Below are 22,688 nucleotides of genomic sequence, written 5' to 3'. Positions count from 1 at the left end.
GTATTTATTTATTGTTTCTGTTTTCCATAGGTTTCTCTTTCCACGTTCCCACTATCTCCACTATGGTGCGTCACAGTAAGCTTCAGAAACAGGTGTTATCTCTGTATCGTCAGTTCCTGCGTGCTGGACGGAACAAACCTAGTTTTTTACCCAAAATACAGGAGGAATTTCGCATAAACTCTGCCATCCAAAAGACAGATGTGATGCATATAGAATATTTGTGTCGACGAGCTCAGAGGCAACTGGAGCAACTTCGAGACGTGAACACCAAACAGCTGGGTTTCTTCAGCAAGACCAAGGAGGACAGCTGATGGCTATAATAAAAATATACATATAGATTTAAGAAACTGATGGACTAATAAACACTGTACAATAAAAGTAATCTTACAAATATTCTTATAAATGAAAATGGTGTTCAGTAATAATGTTGATGTCTTTGACAGAATAATTTACATAGAGTTGCCAGTTTATCAGGTCCACCTATTGCGTAGAACATACACTTACTTTCTGCAGCCTATCAGTTGTTGCACACACAAGTATTTCCATTAATTGACAGGATAAGGGGGGTTAAAGAAGCACCACTGAGCAGATATTGTTTGATTGGTCTCATTCCAGCAGTGAAATGGCATAAGCCCATTTTACACAGCCTGTTGAAGGCAAAAATCTTACACTTTTATTCCACCTCCCATTCTGTATAAAACATCCAAATGCAGAATTGAGTGCTGTTCTACCTGAGCCAGAATCGATGTCTATATAAACAAAACAGCCAGCATGGCGGGTGGAATGTTTTTGACACTGCCATGCTTTTGGCATTATTTTTTTCAGAGACCAGTGCAAATTCAAACATTTCTGTCTACAGCACCATATGGCCCTTTTCCACTACCCTTTTTCAGCTCACTTCAGCTCGCTTCAGCTCACTTCAGCCCGACACGGCTCGCGTTTCGACTACCAAAAACCAGCACGACTCAGCTCGTTTCAGCCCTGCTTAGCCCCTAAAACTCGCACCGTTTTGGAGTGGGGCTGAAGCGAGCCAAGCCGTGCCGAGTGAGGTTGGGGGCGTGAGCAGACACTCCCCTGTGCACTGATTGGTGAGGAGGAGTGTCCTCACATACCCACACACGCCCCGCGAGCGCGCTGGGATCTGTAAACACCGCAAACCCGGAAGAAGAAGAATTACGAATTACGAGAATTTCTGAAGCCTTATGCGCCTCGCCTCATCTATATGCTCTTGCCAGTATCTGTCCGCGTTGTCGGTGACAACAAGCCACAGCACCAAGACCAGCAACACTAACGACTCCATGTCCTCCATGTTTATTGTTTACTATCCGGGTCGTGAGTCTACCGCTTAAAAGCTCACTGAATCAGTGACATACAGAGCATCGTGGACGAGTTCGCGGAGCGCAAGGCTCGTCGTATGCCCTTCAAATAATGCGCGCAGTAGGCTATTGATGTTTTATTATGAGCCATGTACAGTATGTCACCTAATGTTTTTTTGTTTCTGAGTTACATGTTCGTTTGAAGGACTTAATGTACAAAATAACATAGTTGCACCCCGGAGTGTTGAAATTGGTAAACACAGTGCATTCAGTGAGGTTTGCACCGCCCTCCTTTTATTTCTGACTCTTCCTGTCACCACTCTGAGTGCTCATTCGTATGCCCTTCAAATAATGTGCGCAGTATAGGCTATTGATATTTTATTATGAGCCATGTACAGTATCCTAATGTTTTTTGTTTCTGAGTTACATGTTCGTTTGAAGGACTTGATGTACTAAATAACATATAGTTGCACCCGGTAGTGTTGAAATTGGTAATCACCGCAGTTGCGGACATTTTGTAGCCTAAAATGATGTTATGATAAGCTTTAATAAAGGGCCCGGTCATTTGCCCCGCCCCCGGCCCGGCTCTGACTTGTTCCGCCACTGTCACTGATGTCACTGTTTGCGCTGCTTAACGACATCACGTGACGTCCACCCACTTTCGCTAACTCCACCCAATGCGTCCACCCACTTCCAGCCAGCACGGTTCAGCGCGGTTGTAGTCGAAATGCAACTCCAACAGCCCCGCTCAGCTCGACTCAGCTCGACTCGGCATGGCACGACTCAGCCGCGTTTGTAGTGGAAAAGCGGCATTAGGTCTGTGTGCCTTTCTGCCTCAAATTGCTTCCTACTTCTCTTCACTTTCTCTTCCAACATATTTTTGATCACACAAACTTATTGCTTGCATGAGTCGCTCTAGTCCTCTCTTCCTCATTACCTTGATCTCTCTCTGTCTCTCTGTGTCTGTCCTTGTTCCTGTTTGCAAGCCTGAAAAGTCCCCCCCGAAAAGCTGGCCTGACTATAGGACACAAACATGTTGTGGTCCATATATTGAGACTATTACTTCCCTTAAACATGCATTATTTAATGGAAATCATTACATTAATGGCATTTAGCAGACACTGTTATCCAGAGCAATATATAACATACCCAGAGCAGTAATTGGGGGTTAGGTGCCTTGCTCAAGGGCACTTGAGCCATTCCTGCTGGGCCAGTGAATCAAATAAGCAACATTTTGGTCCCAAAGCTGCTTCTCTAACTATTAGGCCATTACATGTTGAATATGATGTTCAGAAACTTGGCTTGTGTATAAATGTGCATGGCTACCAAAAGTACCTCAAAACTCAGTTCAGTTGAAGTGTATGGTTGGGGTATTCATATTTCCAACACGTAGGCACGTCACCCTAGACGCTGATGTTCCATTGTGTCACATCACACCTCTGTTTGCGGAACACCAGCTTGTAATGGAAAAAGACACGCTGGCGCGGCTTCATGCCGGCTTTAGTTAGTTGAGTGTAAATCACTAAATATGGAGGTACCTTCTTTACGCTAATATTATGGAACATCTGTGTAAAAAGGGCTATAGTGTGTATGTGGTGCTGGTATGAGTGTAAAGTCAGTCATTTTAAACCTACAAATTGACCTGTTTGCAGCTATACGTTATGATAAACTAGCATTCCTGATTTCTCTTTTTTCATCTTATTGTGTCACAATTTTTTTTTTAAATTGCACCTTTAAAATGATAGGCATGTTTTGTCAGTCAAATAGTGCTAATCCCCCCAAAAATTTATTTTAATTCCAGTTTGCAATGTGATAAAACAGGACAAACACCAAGGGGATGGAATACTTTTGCAAGACACTGTAAACACGACAGTGAGCACTGGTATCATAACAAATACAGCTTCCTGCACTGACAGCTCTGGTTGCCACTTAACCTATTATTATTATTATTATTCATCTCATCTCATTATCTCTAGCCGCTTTATCCTGTTCTACAGGGTCGCAGGCAAGCTGGAGCCTATCCCAGCTGACTACGGGCGAAAGGTGGGGTACACCCTGGACAAGTCGCTAGGTCATCACAGGGCTGACACACAGACACAAACATTCACACCTACGGTCAATTTAGAGTCACCAGTTAACCTAACCTGCATGTCTTTGGACTGTGGGGGAAACCGGAGCACCCGGAGGAAACCCAAGCGGACACGGGGAGAACATGCAAACTCCGCACAGAAAGGCCCTCGCCAGCCACGGGGCTCGAACCCGGACCTTCTTGCTGTGAGGCGACAGCGCTAACCACTACACCACCGTGCTGCCCTATTATTATTATTATTAATTTATTATTTTATTTTTTTTTAGCATTACACAACTTTCAGTCTTTGTTGCCCCGTCCCAACTTTTCTGAAACATCTTGCTCACATCAAATTAAAAAATGACCATACATTTTTCAAAAATAAATAAAAATAAAATTTCTCAGTTTCAACATTTGATATGTTGTCTTTGTACTATTTTCAGTGAAATATAGGGTTTCAGTGATTTGCAAATCTTCACATTCTGTTTTTATTTATGTTTAACACAGTGTTCCAACTTTTTTTGGAATTGTGGGATATAAGCAAATACACTGCTTGGCCAAAAAGGAAAAAAAAAAGTTACCATTTGGATTTAAATAAGCAAATACATAAGAGCCTTTGATTGGAAAATTACTGCAGTGATTAATGTGTTTCAGCTGGCAACAATTCTTTTAACCCTGACAGACACAGTGAGTAACATGTCATTTCTTAAATAAACATATCGGAGAGTGCTGAAATGACTGGAATTGGATTAAGAACTGTCTAACACATTATTAAAACCTCAAAGGATAGTGGTGAAGCATCAACTTCATGGAAAAAATGTGGTTGGAAAAAGCTTGACTGACCAGGATCAGAGATCACTTAAATTAAAATAAATAAATAAATAAAATTAAAAACATCGACAGTAGAACTCATGGCTATGTTTAATAGTGAAATTAAGAGCATTTCCACACTCACGATGTGATGAGAACTCACAGGATTGGTACTAAACATGTGTGCGGCCATAAAGAAAACCACTTGTTTGTGAAACTAATGAGGAGAAAAAGCTTCAGTTTGATAGGGAGCATAAAGATTGGACTCTGGAGCAATGGTAAAAGGTCAGGGAGTTTGAGAAGTCCAGATTTACCCTATTCTTGAGTGATGGGTGTGTCAGAGTAAGAAAGTAATCACAAGAAGCAATGCACCCATCATGCATAGTGGCCACTGTACAAGCCTCACTGTTATAATCTGTGGTTGCTTCAGTTTGTCAGATTGAGGCTCAGCAGCGTTATGGGGCAATAACATTAAGTAAGCTGATGACCTGAATGTAGTGAATGACCAGGTTATCACATCAATGGATTTTTTCTTCCCTGATGGCATGGGCATAAAACTAGGGCTCAGATTGTGAAAGAGTGGCTTAGGAAGCATGAGGAATCATTTTCACACATGAATTGGCCACGACAGAGTCCCGGCCAGGCGGCACGGTGGTGTAGTGGTTAGCGCTGTCGCCTCACAGCAAGAAGGTCCGGGTTCGAGCCCCGTGGCCGGCGAGGGCCTTTCTGTGTGGAGTTTGCATGTTCTCCCCGTGTCCGCGTGGGTTTCCTCCGGGTGCTCCGGTTTCCCCCACAGTCCAAAGACATGCAGGTTAGGTTAACTGGTGACTCTAAATTGACCGTAGGTGTGAATGTGAGTGTGAATGGTTGTCTGTGTCTATGTGTCAGCCCTGTGATGACCTGGCGACTTGTCCAGGGTGTACCCCGCCTTTCGCCCGTAGTCAGCTGGGATAGGCTCCAGCTTGCCTGCGACCCTGTAGAAGGATAAAGCGGCTAGAGATAATGAGATGAGATGAGATGAGATGAGATGAGATGAGATGAGAGTCCCGGCCAGGCGGCACGGTGGTGTAGTGGTTAGCGCTGTCGCCTCACAGCAAGAAGGTCCGGGTTTGAGCCCCGTGGCCGGCGAGGGCCTTTCTGTGCGGAGTTTGCATGTTCTCCCCGTGTCCGCGTGGGTTTCCTCCGGGTGCTCCGGTTTCCCCCACAGTCCAAAGACATGCAGGTTAGGTTAACTGGTGATTCTAAATTGACCGTAGGTGTGAATGTGAGCGTGAATGGTTGTTTGTGTGTCAGCCCTGTGATGACCTGGCGACTTGTCCAGGGTGTACCCCGCCTTTCGCCCGTAGTCAGCTGGGATAGGCTCCAGCTTGCCTGCGACCCTGTAGAACAGGATAAAGCGGCTACAGATAATGAGATGAGATGAGATGAGATGAGAGTCCCGGCCTTAACCTGATTGAGAACCTTTGGGATGTGCTGGAGAAGACTTTACGCAGTGGTTCAACTCTCCCAGCCTCAACACAAAATAACTGTAAAAAATTAATACAACTCTGGACTGAAATAAATGTTGTGACATTGCATACATTTACTGAAACAATGCCATGGCGAATGCATGCTGTGATCAAAGCTAAAGGCGGTTCAACCAAATATTAGAGTGCGTGATTTTCTTTCTTTCTTTCTTTCTTTCTTTCTTTCTTTCTTTCTTTCTTTCTTTCTTTCTTTACTTCTTTCTTTCTTTCTGCAGAGCAGTATATGATAAAGTTGTTTTTATACTATGGACAAACTATTGAACATCATGGACGATGCCAGTCACCCTCTGCACACCGTCATCAGCAACCAGAAGAGCCTGTTCAGTGATAGAATGCTCCTTCCCAAGTGCAGGACGAACAGACTCAAAAACTCCTTTGTCCCTCATGCCATCAGACTGTACAACTCCTCTCTGGGGGGGAGGAGGGGTAACAGGAGGACAGAGGACGGGAAGGGGCAGTAGCCTAGCCTGACAATAAACAATACCGGACAATGTGCAATATAATGTGCAATATCTCTCCTGCTGGCCCCTTCCCCATATCTTATTATTTTTATATTTGTATATCTCATCTCATTATCTCTAGCTGCTTTATCCTGTTCTACAGGGTCGCAGGCAAGCTGGAGCCTATCCCAGCCGACTATGGGCGAAAGGCGGGGTACACCCTGGACAAGTCGCCAGGTCATCACAGGGCTGACACATAGACAACCATTCACACTCCCATTCACACCTACGGTCAATTTAGAGTCACCAGTTAACCTAACCTGCATGTCTTTGGACTGTGGGGGAAACCGGAGCACCCGGAGGAAACCCACGCGGACACGGGGAGAACATGCAAACTCCACACAGAAAGGCCCTCTCCGGCCCCGGGGCTCGAACCTGGACCTTCTTGCTGTGAGGTGACAGCGCTAACCACTACACCACCGTGCCGCCTATATTTGTATATGTAAATACTTAATTTAATTTTATTTATCTAGAAGTTTTTTCTCAATTTTCTATTCTCTGTTTATCCTGTAATGATGCTGCTGGAGTCTTAATTTCCCTGAGGGAACCCTCCCAAAGGGATCAATAAAGTTCTAATCTAATCTAATCATATCATATCATATCATAGCCTGGGAAATCCCATGCTGCTTTGCACAATCGTTCCGATCTGAAAAGACAGATTTCATATTTCACTTGTGATATGGTCTGGTGTTAACCAGACTAATCATATCATACTACAGCTTTAAATCCGCGTTATAATGCACTGATAGAGTTGAACCACTCGGGGGCGCTGATGCCTGACAGAGGCCATTAAAACTCACCAACAGAGAAAGCAGTCAGTGTAAATAGGAAGTGAGATAGAAGGAGTTGAAATAGGAGGAACAAATTATTTTTTTTTTCAGGTTTTTGTTTTTTTATACCGTAAAGAAATTTAAAAAGGAATTATTTATTATACACTGATTTCTTAACACAGGCGAGACAAAATGGCGGAGTCGAGAAAGACAAGCTCAAGCAGCGAGATGACAGACGCTCAGTTAATTCAGCAGGTTAGTCATAATGAAGCCAACAGTATAAACTGTATTACAACGAAACAGTAGTATAATAAAACGTTAAAATCAAATAGCTATAACAAAGTTGTAATAGGCTTGAAATAAAACTAACATTTTTATACAAATTAATTAGTTTTGCTTCTTTCTCTCCACGTTTCAGGCCTACAGAACTACTTTGTTGCAAATGCCCATATCAGTTATATTAATAGTAAAGAGTAAATTGTAAAAGAATAAATGTTTATGCATTTTATTCATAATTAAGCATACTGTTTCATTAATGTACTGTATTACCTCCAAATCTGTAGGCATTACTACAAGTCCTATAATAAGGGTTGTTTTACAATCAGGGTACAGTTTGTGTCACAGGGGTCCAAAATTCAAATTGATTCAAACTGGTTCTTGTACCAGTTTTTAAGTGAAGGACAAGTTAAAGAACAGATTTCAGGTCATTTTTTGACATATGTGTATGGTAGCTTTGTGTAATCTGCTATAAGATGGGAGAAACAAATGAAGTGATTCTCGGAGAGGACTTTTTTTTTTTTTTGACAATTCAGAATCCACTACTTCCATAGTGCTTTTAAATATAAGGCTGTAAGCTTTGTGTTAGTTGTCTCTAATATTTATGTCCCAATATCTTGACCACATTTTAGGATGAAAATAATCATTTTAGATATGTTATTTTATATTGAAAAATTAGCTGTCTCGGAGAGGACATTTTTTGACACAATTACATACTAGTTTGATCAAAATAGTCTGAAAACTTACTTGCATTCAACATTAAAATTTAACTATGTTTCCAATGATATGGAACCAAATATTTGTTTTATGGTATAAAGAATGATGTAAGTGCATCCCTTTTGGAGCTACCTGTGGTCAAAAAAGCACTTTTTCTAAATGACACAAGTAATTTTGCTAAATATGACACATATTGCCATACATTCACTAAAAATAACGTTATCACCAAATTTTTTTTTTTTGCATGGTAAATAGAGTTATCACAGGGCTACAATAAACAACCAAATTTATTTAGTCAAGCCTTTTGATATTGAAGATAAGTGTTAAATGTGATTTTTAGCTTGCGTACCCTGACTGTAAAACAACCCATAATATACCGGTAGTTGCAAACATGGAACATACTCATGTAATGCTGTTACTCTGTGTGACTCTCCCAGCAGAAGAATGCAATTGCTTGTGATAATACTGGCTTCTTAACTGTAAATCTGTGTATTGTGTGTTAAATTCAGTTAGCTCTGCTTGGCTGGCTGAGGACTGACAGTGTGGAGTGTAAACAGTTCCTCACAGCTGTGACTGGCATGCAGGTGGCCCGAGAAGTCCTGAATAGGTTATTGGGTCAAGGAAAAGTGGATGCTTACCGGGTGAGGTGTTTCTGTCAATCACATTATGGTTGCTGTGTGTGTGTGTGTGTGTGTGTGTGTGTGTGTGTGTGTGTTTATATACTGTAGTTGCAATCAGAAATATTCAACCCCCTCACCTCAAAAGACATTACAGGTAGTCGTCGACTTACGACTGCGTTTGGTTACGACTGACCGGTCGTAAACTGAGCTGGTCATAAGTCGGCCTATGTTAAATGAACGTAAGTATGTTGTGATCTCATCTCATTATCTCTAGCCGCTTTATCCTTCTACAGGGTCGCAGGCAAGCTGGAGCCTATCCCAGCTGACTACGGGCGAAAGGTGGGGTACACCCTGGACAAGTCGCCAGGTCATCACAGGGCTGACAAGTATGTTGTGATGTGTAATGATATTGTAATCATCTTAAAGTCTTATTTTATCAACATTTTTCTTATTTCATTACCTTGGCTCATTATTTGGTTTAAGTCAAACACTGCATACTACACTGCATACAGTACAATTCGTTTAATATGTGCAAAACAAAAAATATGAAATACAGGTGTGAAAAATAGAAAATATTTGAGTTTGAAACATACCAAATTACCAATGTAAAACATAGCAAAATACAAAACTTAGTGACCGCTGGCATCACTGGTGCTTGGCTGTGGGTCGTCTACATCATCATCAGCTGTTGCAGCGCTCGGGCTGGCGGGAGGATTTGCTCGTTTCATAAACCAGGAGCTGGGGCAGAAACTGTATGACGGAGTGCACGAGGGAGCGTGAGAGAGACTGCACGTGTGCCTGGAGCTGAGGTGGAAACTGTTGTACGCTCAGCTAGCTCAGCTGGGAAACACTTGCCAGTCATAACCAGACGGTCGTAAAATCGATTGGTTGTAAGTTGCATAGGTCGTAAGTCGACGACTACCTGTATAGTGATGTGGATGAAAGATAATGACAATAAATGACAAAAAAACTCATTAAACAACAAAAAATATTTATTGATACATATATTTGAGTTATTTTGACAACAGAAGTTGACTTAACTTTGAAGTTCAAATGAAAATGTAAATCTTTTAACACGTGCACTATTATTCAACCCCCAGCTTCAGTACTTTGTGGAGCATCCTTTAGCTTTTATAACTTCTAACAAACATTTTTGGTAAGTGCTGACAAGCTTCTTACACCTCTCGATTGGAGTCTTTGCCCATTCTTCATGTGCAAAAGCATCTAGCTCCGTGATGTTTGATGGCTTCCATGCTGCAACTGCCTTCTTTAAATCCCACCAAAGATTTTCAATCTTATTTAAATCTGGTGACTGAGAAGGCCACTCCAGGACGTTCCAAGATCTTTTTTCTCAACCAAGCTTTGGTTGACTTGGAGGTGTGCTTGGGATCATTGTCTTGCTGGAAAGTCCATTGATCACCAAGGTTTAATTTGTCAACAGAAGGCATCACATTCCTCTTTAAAATGGCCTGGTATTTTTGGGAATCCATGATGCCAGGTATACGATCAAATTCCTGCTGCAGAAAAACAGCCCCATGTCATCAATGACCCACCTCCATGCTTGACTGGGGATGGTGGTGGTATTCTGGCCATAAGCCTGGCCTTTCGCACGCCAGACATACCGCTGGTCCATATGTCCAAACAGTTCCAGTTTGGTTTCATTAGTCCATAGAACTGTCTCCCAAAACTCTGTAGTCTTATCCAAATTCCTCCTGGCATATTCTAGTCGACTTTTGATGTTCCTTGTGGTCAAGTGCACGTCTTATCGTTGCCACTGAAGCACTTGTACTAGCCTTCATCATGTCATCCTGTAGGTGTCTTGTACTCACATGAGGGTTTTTCTTAGTTGTCCTGACTAAGTGGCTAAGGGCCCTTGATGAAATTTTGGGCTTTCTTCCATGGCCAGGCAGGTTTGCAGCTGTTCCATAAGTTTTAAACTTCCTTATAATGCTCCCAATGGTGTTTCTTGGAATGTTAAATTTTTTGGAAGTCTTCTTATACCCAAGGCCCTTGAGGTGTGATGAAATGATATCCTCTCTCAGCTTTTGTGGAAGCTCCTTTGTCTTTCCCATGATTGCAGCTGACCTTGAATACTTTCATGGGTGGGGTTTATACATGCATCACAGCTAAAGCAAATGAAGGATCATTATAGAGTTCCCAAAGGCTTAATTATGTTTCAACTCCACTTTAGGCCATAAAAACCGTCAGAAAGCTTTAAAAACAACAATATTATATAGGGGTTGAATAATTGTGACATGGCTGTCTTAACACTATATACTGTTACACACACATACATCATGCATTTTCTGTGTTGATTTTATGTATCACTCAACTCTTAAAGAAGTCATCCAAAGCAGAATCTTGCTCTTTGAAAAAACTTTAATTGATAAATCCTTAAAATCTTTGGGGGGTTGAATATTTCTGATTGCAATTGTGTGTGTGTCAGAGATATATTACAGTTCAAGAGCATTAATTCATTCATCTTCAGTAAGCGCTTTATCCTGGTCAGTGATGATGGGTCCACAATCTGTCCAGGGGACACTGGGTATGAGGTGGGAATACGTACAGAGCACCACATTCACACACTCCCTCATGTTGGCATTTTTTTGGAGATGGAAGGAATCCGAAGAAACCAGATGAAATCCACAGAGACACAGGGATAACGTGTGAAATTCCACACAGATGGTAATTTGAGCTCAGGAACGAATTGGGGGTGAACCTGTGCAGCAGCACTGCTATCCTTGGTACCGCTGTGCTACCCGAGTAAGAACAATAACGTATAATAAGTATACATGGATAGGACAATGCTTTTTTTTTTTTTTTTTTTTAATTTAAATACAATACTGAGAGCATGGGTCTGGGTATTGGCTAATAACACTGACTTGTTTTGTGAAGCATCACAAATGCAATGGCATGTTTTGTGTCTGGTGTTCAAATAAACTTGTCATGCCAGTGAATATAACAATAGAATATCTTTGTCATTGTAACATGTACAACGAAACTGGAGTACAATCCTCATCAGTGCAAAACAAACTAATAAAAGGATTTAAATGAAGCTAAAACTTAAACTATATAAAATTATAAAAACAGTCAAACTCACAGAGACAACAAGTAAACTAATAAACTAATATTTAAAAAAACCCCAACAACCTAAAACTTAAAACCAATCTCAAACACGCACTACGTTCAACTGGAAACATTGCACAAATCCCTTATTGCACAGGTCCCTTATTGCACAGTATAAAAAGACATAGACACTAAGAGCAGGTTAGTGAACCCTGACCTGACGTGTTGAATTTAGAGCTTGTATGGCAGTTGGGTAGAAGCTGTTCTTGAGTCTATTTGTTCTAGCTTTGATGGCCCTATACTGTCTTCCTGATGATAGTAGCTCAAACAGTGTGTGACTGGGGTGATATGTGTCCTTTAGGATGTTATCAACTTTCCTGAGGCAGCAGGAACCGTGTAGCTCCTCCAGAGTGGGTAGAAGGCACCCGATGATTTTCTTGGCCATTTAGATGACCCTCTGGAGCTCCCTCTTGTTTGCCACAGTGCAGTTGGCATACCACACACAGAGGCAGTAAGTGAGAATGCTCTCTATGGTGGCGTGGAAGAAGGACACTAGCAGTCTCTGGTTGATGTTGTTCTTTCTGAGGGCCCTCAGATAGTAGAGTCTCTGCTGTGCCTTCTTTACCGGCACTCTGTTATTCACACCCCAGGTCAGTTTCTCCTCAATGTGAACTCCCAGGAAGTGGAAGTCCATGACCCTTTCCATACAGACCTTTCCACACAGACCCCGCCAGTGATTATGGGTTGTATGTCCGTTTTGTCCTTTCTGAAGTCGATGACCAGCTCCTTTGTTTTAGTAGTGTTTAGGAGCAGGTTGTTGTCTCTGCACCACACGGTCAGCCACTCCACCTCATCCGGGTAGGCGGACTCATCGACCCCCGAGATACTCCCCACCACTGTGGTGTCGTCGGCAAATTTGACGAATGTGTTGCTCGAGTGAACAGGAGTGCAGTCAGATGTATAGAGGTTGTAAAGCAGGGGGCTCAGCACACAGCCCTGAGGGGAGCCAGTGCTGAGGCTGAGAGCTGTAGAGATGTGGGGGCCTACTCTGATCCTCTGTGTGCGCTCTGACAAGAAGCCCTTGATCCAGAGACATATTGAGTTAGGTAGTCCCATGTTCAGCAGTTTGCACAGTAGTCTATGTGGGAGGATGATGTTAAACGCTGAGCTGTAGTTCACAAAAGAAGTTGAACATAGCTCCCCTGCTGCTCCAGGTGGGTCAGCGCCGTGTGGAGAACTGTGGCTACAGCGGCCTCCGTAGGCCTATTGGCCTTGTATGCATATTGATGTGGATCAGAGGTGGGGGTTAGAAATGTTATTATGTGACTCCTTGACAGTTTTTCAAAGTACTTCATCACCACTGGTGTAAGTGCTACTGGCTGGTAGTCGTTGAGGCTGGTGATGAAGGGTTTTTTGGGTAAAGGAACTATGGTGGAGGTCTTCAGGCAGGGTGGGACTGTAGACTGGGACAAGGACCTATTGAAAATTTTAGTAAAGATCCCAGCAAGCTGGTCTGCATAGTCTTTCAGCATGTGCCCAGAGATGCCGTCAGGGCCCGCTGCCTTCCTTGGGTTAACCACCCTCAGTGTGCGCCTCACCTCATGTTCTTCCACTGTGAGGGTTAAGTTGCTGCTGGTAGTGGCATAGCTGCTTCTGATGACTCTACCTCAAAACGAGCAAAGAGATTCAGCTCCTCTGCCAGTGAGGCGTCACCCTCAGCAGCCCCGAGGACTGGCCTATAATTGACGAGGTGTTGGACTGCCTGCCACACTTGCCTGCTGTTGTTGCTGTCCAGGTGGTTGTTGATCCTCCTCCTGTAGTCCTCCTTGGCCTTCCTGATGCCTCTCTTCAGGTTGGCTTGGGCCGTGCTGTAGACAGCCCTGTCTCCAGACCTGAAGGCGGTGTTTCTGTCCTTTAGCAGCTGCTGTACCTCCCTAGTCATCCAGGGTTTCTGATGGGGATAGACCCAGATGCGTTTGTCCACTGTGACCATGTCTACGCAGTTCTTTATATAGCACAGGACAGTGTCAGTGAACACCTCCAGGTCCTCATGCTCAAAAGTGTCCCAGTCAGTGCTATTAAAGCAGTTCTGCAGCTGCTGACAGGCTCCATCAGGCCAGGTTTTAACAGTCTTGATGGTGGTAAGTGCAGTTTTCCGGAGGGGAGTGTATGCAGGGGTTAGTAGCAGGGACATGTGGTCTGACTGGCCCAAGTGTGGTAGTGGTCTGGCCCTGAAGCCCCACTTAATGTTTGTGTAGACCTTGTCCAGTGTGTTAGCTCCTCTGGTAGCACACTCTACATGCTGGTGGAGTTTGGGGATCACTGTTTTTAAATCTACATGGTTAAAGTCCCCCACTATGATGTGCACAGCATCCGGATACATGCTCTGCTGTAAGCTAACGCTGCTATGTAAAAGTCAGAGAGCCGAGTTCGCATTAGCATCTGGTGGAATGTACACCGCAGTCATCATGACCCCAGTAAACTCCCTAGGAAGGTAAAACGGCCGGCATTTAAGTCATGTACTCCAGGTCTGCGGAGCAGTAGCTGGCTACCGTCGCTGTGTTGGTACACCAGTTGCTATGGATGTACACACACACAGTCCCCCTCCTTTGTTCTTACCGGAGTCGCTGGTCCTGTCATGGCGCTGTGCTGTGTAGCCTGCTAGCTCGATAGCAGAATCCAGGATGGATGAGTGTAGCCAGGTCTCAGTGAGGAGTAGCACGCCACTGTCCTTAATTAAATTGTTTGAGGCTGCCTGAAGCCTAAGTTCGTCTATTTTATTAGTGAGTGATCTTACATTGCTGAGGAAAAGGCTGGGAAGCGGTGGTCTGTGTGGTTGCTTCCGTAGCCTCTTTAGCGTGCCGGGCCTGCAGCCTTGCTTCTGCTTTCTTTCCCTGTGCCGCCTCCGCTTCCCTCTCGCAGGGATGGTGATCCACAGAGAGCCAGGACTCCTCATTATCTCGTCCAGAATGTTGTGTGAGCGGAGAAACTCTGCTGTAACACTCCTCTCGCTCAAAACTCCTATTTTTAGGAGATCGTGCCGATTATAGATGTTGTTAGTCCGACATAATATAGTTAAAACAAGAAACAATGCATACACAAACAACCAAACAAAACACTGAAAGTGAGAGCACTGAACCACTGCATCTATGCGTGCTGCCATCTTCCAAGAAGAGGTTCTACTTGGAAATACAAAAATACACCAGTGGATCAGATGGAAAATTTTCACCCAATATTTAACTAGCGTTTCAGATCAGTATTGACATGCTGCCAACACTCTATCAGATTGGTACTAATTTATTTTAATATAATTTAATGGAAAATTGAGTACATCTGCACATGGCACTGTTTTAGTCTTTTTTGGCTTAAAAGCCTTATTTTGAATACCATAATATTTTGAGAAGTAATTTTATATTGTTTGATGGGGTAGTATCATAAAAATAATCAGGTTAACAGAAATTAACAGATAAAGAACAAATTTTATGCTGGCTAAAACAGAATGGTGTCAGCATTAACTTTTTCAGCAGTTTGTGCTACAGTAGGTCCTCTGTGGGATTGGACCATATGGGCTAGCCTTCATGCCCCTTGCGAATCAGTGAGCTTTTGACATCCATGACCCTGTTGCTGGTTCACTGGTTGTCCTCCTTTGGACCACTTTTGGTAGGTACCAATCACTGCATATGGGAACACCCCACAAGATATGCTATTTTGGAGATACTCAGACCCAGTCATCTCACCATCACAATTTGGCCCTTGTCTGAATCGCTCAGATCCTTATGGTTGCCCATTTTTCCTACTTCCAACATGTCAGTTTCAAGAACTGACTGTTCTCTTGCTGCCTAATATATCCCACTGCTTAACAGGTGCCATTGTAATGACATAATCAATGTAATTCACTTCACCTGTCAGTGTGAAGTGAATTACTTTCACCAGTGTAATTCACTTCACCTGTCAGTGTGATGTGAAATTTTAAATGCGCCAATGTCAAGTTAAGTTTATTTGTATAACTCTCTTAACAATAGACATTGTCATAAAGCAGCTTTACAGAAAGTTAAAGACTTTAAACATGAGCTAATTTTATCCCTAATTTATCCCCAATGAGCAAGCCTGTGGCAGTAGTGGCAAGGAAAAACTCCCTCAGGCGACATGAAGAATCCTCGAAAAGAATCAGATTAAATAGGGAACCCATCCTCATTTGGTGATAACAGATAGTGTCATTATAAATAACACTCTTTTTTTATAACTGTGTCCTATATAGTCACAAAGTGTAACTGTGAAACCAGGAAATTCATTATAGTTTTAACATGAAGTCTGTTTTGTTGAAGTTGTAAACTATTCATTGATGGAAACTTGAGTGCAAAACTGTTTGACAACTGCAGTCCTAAAGTTAGCAAGTCGACTGTAGTCCTCAGACATAAATGTAATTATTGTATGTGTCCAGAGCCATCTTCCAAATACGACTTTTGACTGTCCATATGGGGCCATCCTCTGTGCCCATTGTGCTCTGCCCACTTTTGGTATGACCTGTGTTTGCATATTGGAACTTAATTGATTCTTATATTTTACGGCACAATAATACTCACCTGTCACTTGCTCTATACTAATGCCTGTGAGCTTTTCTGAAAAGCTGCAGTGCCAATTTTCCCTCACAAATGTGCACTCAAGTTAATTCTATCAAAAGGATTTAACCAGTTTCTTAAAAATGATAAAGCCTGGAAAAGCATGTCCCTAGACTCACCAGTATCAGATATGGAGTGATGTTGACATTTAATCATATGTCTTGACAGAATGAATGCATCCAGAGTGTGGCAGATTTCATAAAGCAGAACCCTAGAGCCTCTGAGCGGGAGCTGAACGCTGAGGTGGAGAAGAATGTGCTTCTGTTTGCCTCCAGAGTGCAGGCTTTAGACTCCTCACCTCTCCTCTGAACACACAAATACTATGATCTCTGTCTCGCTTCCCTACCCTGCCTTACACTTGTGAAATTTGTCCTTTTTAAAGGATTTTACTAAATATATTTTATGTATTAATTATTACTACTTGAATTTCATTTTTAATCACTTTATTTGTTTAGACTTGATGATACATTTGCTACATTTACACAAATGATTAAAGTGAACTGAATAAAGTCTGTTCTGATGTTACATTCAAAGCTTTTTTCCATGTATTGATTTGCACGGTTTTTCAAAATATCTTTGTAAACTCTTAAGGTTATTTTTATTAATTTATACCACAGCACTGTTAAATTCTGGATTCTGATTGGTCAGTGTTTTATTTTTCTCTGACAGCAGTGCAGCTGCAAAATGTGCTTGTTCTAATACTTTGTTATTCCCCTCCCCGCGGCCGAAAGGCCGGAAGGGGGATTTATGTCGTGGCGATATCCGACCCAGAAAGGGTGCTCACCTTCTGAAATCAACTCCTCTTAATTTTTGGAGGAATTTCACGAAACTTGGCAGGATTCTTTGTTGCTTGTTGGTATTATGCATACTGTAATTTCATTAAATTCGGTCACATTTTACCAGAGGTACAGCCCTGGATTAATAAAATTATAATTTGACAATTTAATGAGATTGTGTTTTCCTTCTGAAATCAACTCCTCTCTGAATTTTTGGAGGAAATTCACCAAACTTGGCAAAAGGCATTGTTATATGTCGGCAGTACACACATTATTATTTTGTTCAATTCGGTTGCATTTTACCAGAGTTGTGGCCTTTGATTAACAACCTTGTACTTTCACAATTTTATGAAGGTGTACTTGCCTTCTGACATCAACTCCTCTCACAATTTTTGGATGAATTTCTCAAATCTTGGCAAAAGGCCTTGTTATATGACGATAAGATACATATTGTGATTTAATTTCATTTGTGAAAAATTTTAAGTTTTGACCCTTGATTAAATAACTTGTAGTTTGACAATTTCGTGAGGGTGTATGTTCTTCTGAAATCAACTCCTCTCACAATCTGTGGATGAATTTCACCAAACCTGGCAAAAGGCTTTGTTATATGACAGTTATACGCATATTGAAATTTCGTTTAATTTGGGCAGATTTTACCAGAGTTATGCTCTTGATTATTAACAATCTTGTACTTTGGCAATTTCATCAAGGTATGCTTGCTTTCTGAAATCAGCTTCCCTCACAATTTTTATCCCCCGCTGGCCAAACGGCCCAAAGGAGGATTACGTCATGGCGATGTCCGTCCTTCCCGGGAAGGGTACTCACCTTCTGAAATCAACTCCTCCCACAATTTTTGGAGGAATTTCATGAAACTTGACAGGATTCTTTGTTATATGTCGATAATTCAGTCACATTTTACCAGAGTTGTGGCAGGGTTGCCAGTGGGGGATATTGTGCTCTCCGAGCACTCTTGTTTCTATAGCAACTGTCCATTAACAAGGATTTGTTTGTGTGGGGGTGTACTACAGGATATAAGCTTTACAAACAAAGTGTTTATTTAATGAACAGAAATGTGTAATTTTTGATATGAAGTTTTCTGTAAGAAAACCCTTCATTAACATTTATGGAAGAAGTCTTTAGTGTCAGAGTTTTGTAACAGTCAGAGGTAAAGCCTTAGCCTTACGTTTTCTGCTATGGGAAAGTTTATGCTTTGTGGTTTCTCACTAACATGACAAGCTGCATTTTTGTTTTATAAACTTCAAGAGAGGTGAAACAGAGAGGCTGGTGAGGGAATATCTGTTTATAGCTGCTATAGTAACAAGTAGCTTGCAATATATAGATAACAATAGCTAGCTTGTTTTGCAGATATTTCACAACATTGAATGTAGAAAATATTTGCTGTCGTATAAGAGGAATAAAACACTTGGGAATGTGCTTTTATAGGAAATAATTGACTTCAAGTGGTAACCGCAATCTCATTTTGCACAATATGACACAATATTGTTGAGTATTCTGTAAATATGTACTGATGTACAAAAATTTGAGTGATGTTACTTGTTAACTTGAGTAGTTTCACAACTGCAATGCAAAACTAAAGAACCATCAGAAACTGAATGGACTGAAGAAAATGGAAAATTGTATATGTTTGATTTTTGGCCAATTTAATGCATTTATAAGATGTAAATAAGAGGAGAGGAAAAAACAGGTGGCGTAGGAAGGGAGAGAAATAAGAAGCAGGGAGAGTCTGTAATAAGCTTTGCTTCATCATTGTATTCATCAAACAGCACCTGCGATGAATCCCATTATGCAGATTCCCATCTCAGATCCCTTGATGACTTTAAAGGCAGTGTTGAGCGCTTGGCCTGAGCAGCTGATTAGCCACAATGCTTTTCCAGTGATTGGAAATGTATCTGCAGCTTGACAGTGGGGAGGTATAAAATAAGTACACCCTGCAAGATGGAAAGAACAAGCTTAGAATAGTAAACTCTTTGATATGGTGTCTCAGCTGCACCTGGGCACTTATTGGCAAAGGACAGTTCTCTAATGATGGATAGTATCTTATGAGCTGTCAGTGCTCAAGATGAAAGGCAACGTGTGACTGGTCAGAGAGAACAAAGCAGTGCAGTCCCTGCCAGTCTGACCACAATAGACATGCAACAACAGTCCTTCACCATCGGTTTGGGTTTTTCTCAGCCTGGAAACGTCAAAGAAAGAAATGTCTTCATGTCAGTGTACTGAGGGAGACACAACAAAGCATCATCTAATAGCCATCTCCACATTCTGCAATTGAGGTGAAGTCATTGAGTTGCAGGGAAATTAAAAAGTGCTTGGCTTTTAGTAGAGAATGTTATCAGCTGAATGCCAGCATTTCCACCTTTATAGGGTTCCTGGACAATATTTTAGGACTGTTCAGATTCATTCATTCAACATAACCATTAAAAGTGCTTGCAGAAGCCTTGTTGCAAAGACTCTTGAAACCTAATTTCAATAAGGTTTCTAATGGAGCCTTCATAATTTAGAAGAAATGCATCCTTCAATGGTTTTTAGATGGAAGGGTTTTATTTTTAACCCTTTATGATAAACATGTAATGCAAGTCTACCTCACTCAAAATCCTTTTTTTTTTTACACTCTCAGATTAAAAAAAGTTTCTGTAAAGGTTCTTTAAAGACCCACTGGATAATTGAATGTTCTTGTCTTCCCTTTTAGAACGCTTTGTGATAAGGAAACAGTTTAGGACCTCTACTGGTTCTTCCAAAGGGATAATACAACACTTAAGAGTTAAGAGTGTACAGTGGTGCTTGAAAGTTTGTGAACCCTTTAGAATTTTCTATATTTCTGCATAAATATGACCTAAAACATCATCAGATTTTCACACAAGTCCTAAAAGTAGATAAAGAGAACCCAGTTAAACAAATGAGACAAAAATATTATACTTGGTCATTTATTTATTGAAGAAAATGATCCAATATTACATATCTGTGAGTGGCAAAAGTATGTGAACCTTTGCTTTCAGTATCTGGTGTGACCCCCTTGTGCAGGAATAACTGCAACTAAATGTTTGCGGTAACTGTTGATCAGTCCTGTACACCAGCTTGGAGGAATTTTAGCCCGTTCCTCCATACAGAACAGCTTCAACTCTGGGATGTTGGTGGGTTTCCTCACATGAACTGCTCGCTTCAGGTCCTTCCACAACATTTTGATTGGATTAAGGTCAGGACTTTGACTTGCCCATTCCAAAACATTAGCTTTATTCTTCTTTAACCATTCTTTGGTAGAACGACTTGTGTTCTTAGGGTCGTTGTCTTGCTGCATGACCCACCTTCTCTTGAGATTCAGTTCATGGACAGATGTCCTGACACTTTCCTTTAGAATTCGCTGGTATAATTCAGAATTCATTGTTCCATCAATGATGGCAAGCCGTCCTGGCCCAGATGCAGCAAAACAGGCCCAAACCATGATACTACCACCACCATGTTTCACAGATGGGATAAGGTTCTTATGCTGGAATGCAGCGTTTTCCTTTCTCCAAACATAATACTTTTCATTTAAACCAAAAAGTTCTATTTTGGTCTCATCCATCCACAAAACATTTCTCCAATAGCCTTCTGGCTTGTCCACGTGATCTTTGGCAAACTGCAGATGAGCAGCAATGTTGTTTTTGGAGAGCAGTGGCTTTCTCCTTGCAACCCTGCCATGCACACCATTGTTGTTCAGTGTTTTCCTGATGGTGGACTCATGAACATTAACATTAGCCAATATGAGAGAGGCCTTCAGTTGCTTAGAAGTTACCCTGGGGTCCTTTGTGACCTCACCGACTATTACACGCCTTGCTCTTGGAGTGATCTTTGTTGGTCGACCACTCCTGGGGAGGGTAACAATGATCTTGAATTTCCTCCATTTGTACACAATCTGTCTGACTGTGGATTGGTGGAGTCCAAACTCTTTAGAGATGGTTTTGTAACCTTTTCCAGCCTGATGGGCATCAACAATGCTTTTTCTGAGGTCCTCAGAAATCTCCTTTGTTCGTGCCATGATGCACTTCCACAAACATGTGTTGTGAAGATCAGACTTTGATAGATCCCTGTTCTTTCAATAAAACAGGGTGCCCCCTCACACCTGATCGTCATCCCATTGATTGAAAACACCTGACTCTAATTTCACCTTCAAATTAACTGCTAATCCTAGAGGTTCACATACTTTTGCCACTCACAGATATGTAATATTGGATCATTTTCCTCAATAAATAAATGACCAAGTATAATATTTTTGTCTCATTTGTTTAACTGGGTTCTCTTTATCTACTTTTAGGACTTGTGTGAAAATCTGATGATGTTTTAGGTCATATTTATGCAGAAATATAGAAAATTCTAAAGGGTTCACAAACTTTCAAGCACCACTGTATATTGCAACTGCACATTCATGGAAGGAAAGGTCCCAAGAAGACTATTTAAGCATTATTTCAGCAGCAAATGCATACCTCCTGGATCAGGGTTTTTAAAACGTCTTTTTTGTGTTCACATTTCTGTTTCATCTGGTTATCATGGTATTGATTGGAGTTCATAGCTGTCTGGGACATGGTGACCTGTGAACCTTAGCCTACAGGGTCCGGACCCTTAAAGGAGATACGCAGAGCCTTTATTTTTAAATACATTTCTGAGTGGATAGTATCTCCATCCTTGACTCTTGTATGCTGCATAAATGGGAATAAAAAATATATATTTTTGAGAGTTAAAAATCGACCGCAAAGTTGGCATTCGAGCTGCCCCGCTGAGCCAGCCAGCCCTGAGTGTGTGACGTCACAGCAGGAACCGGTTTTAAGGCCGAGGCCTTTTACAACTATAGACCAAAGTCATATAAATTAAAATTTATGGTGAAAGTAAGAAATACCGTTACCGACTTGCTCAACTAAGACTGATTTGACTTCATTGATTGTGGGTTGACTCTCATTAAAACAGGATAGGTGTTATAACTTATGCAATGTACATGCATGCATTTTCACTGATAAAATGTAAAAGGCTAATTAAATAATCAGATGAACTGAGACAATCACATTCTGAAGCAAATTAAATAATCTTATACCGGTAACTTAAACACACAATACAAGTTACATGTATCAATCTAAATGCAGGTAAACAACTTTTTTTTAATCCAAATGAGAGTCGCAGCTTACCCGTCTGTATTCTCGCTTCTCGAAGCCGATCTTGTGGCCGATTGTTTTTGAAACAATCTGACTTTCAGTTGTTCGTTCAGTTCTCCGTTCATTCACTTCTTCCACATAAGGGCGAGATGGCAGCAATATCCAGTTTAGAAATAAGACGGTTGCTCCACTCATTCACTTTTCTTCATACTGTGTAGTCCGCCATTACTGCTTGGCTCAGGCAATTACTAAAACCCGGGACGGAACAGGATGTCACCGGTTTTAGCAACAACTGCAGGGAGGTCACTGCCCGAGCGATATGTCCCGTTCCATTCCGTCCCGGGTTTTAGCGACAACCCTCGGCTCACTCTGGGAGGACTGGTGCAACTGAACTCACTTTCCTTTTTAAAAAAAACTTTCCTTTTCTTGTAGTTTTCTTTTCCTTTAATTGTTGATACTGCACTCTCTTTCAATATGGGCTAATAG

General features: G+C 41.7%; 1 protein-coding gene across 4 annotated transcripts in view; it reads left to right on the top strand.

The window, feature by feature from the left end:
* The window catches only part of sdhaf1 (succinate dehydrogenase complex assembly factor 1), a 34,876-nt gene extending 34,485 nt beyond the window's left edge, over positions 1 to 391 (top strand). For all 4 annotated transcript variants that reach the window (XM_060935909.1, XM_060935910.1, XM_060935908.1 and 1 more), the window contains one exon: positions 31 to 391. In XM_060935909.1, the coding sequence (XP_060791892.1) occupies positions 31 to 311 (281 nt within the window). In that variant the 3' untranslated portion in view covers positions 312 to 391. The remainder of the gene's footprint in view (positions 1 to 30) is intronic.
* The last annotated feature ends 22,297 nt before the right edge of the window (positions 392 to 22,688 follow it).

The sequence above is a fragment of the Neoarius graeffei genome, chromosome 12, assembly GCF_027579695.1.
Source record: "Neoarius graeffei isolate fNeoGra1 chromosome 12, fNeoGra1.pri, whole genome shotgun sequence".
In the NCBI taxonomy this organism is placed as follows: Eukaryota; Metazoa; Chordata; class Actinopteri; order Siluriformes; family Ariidae; genus Neoarius; species Neoarius graeffei.
The sequence above is the reverse complement of the archived record's forward strand: the minus strand, read 5'-3'. Positions and strand labels throughout refer to the sequence as shown.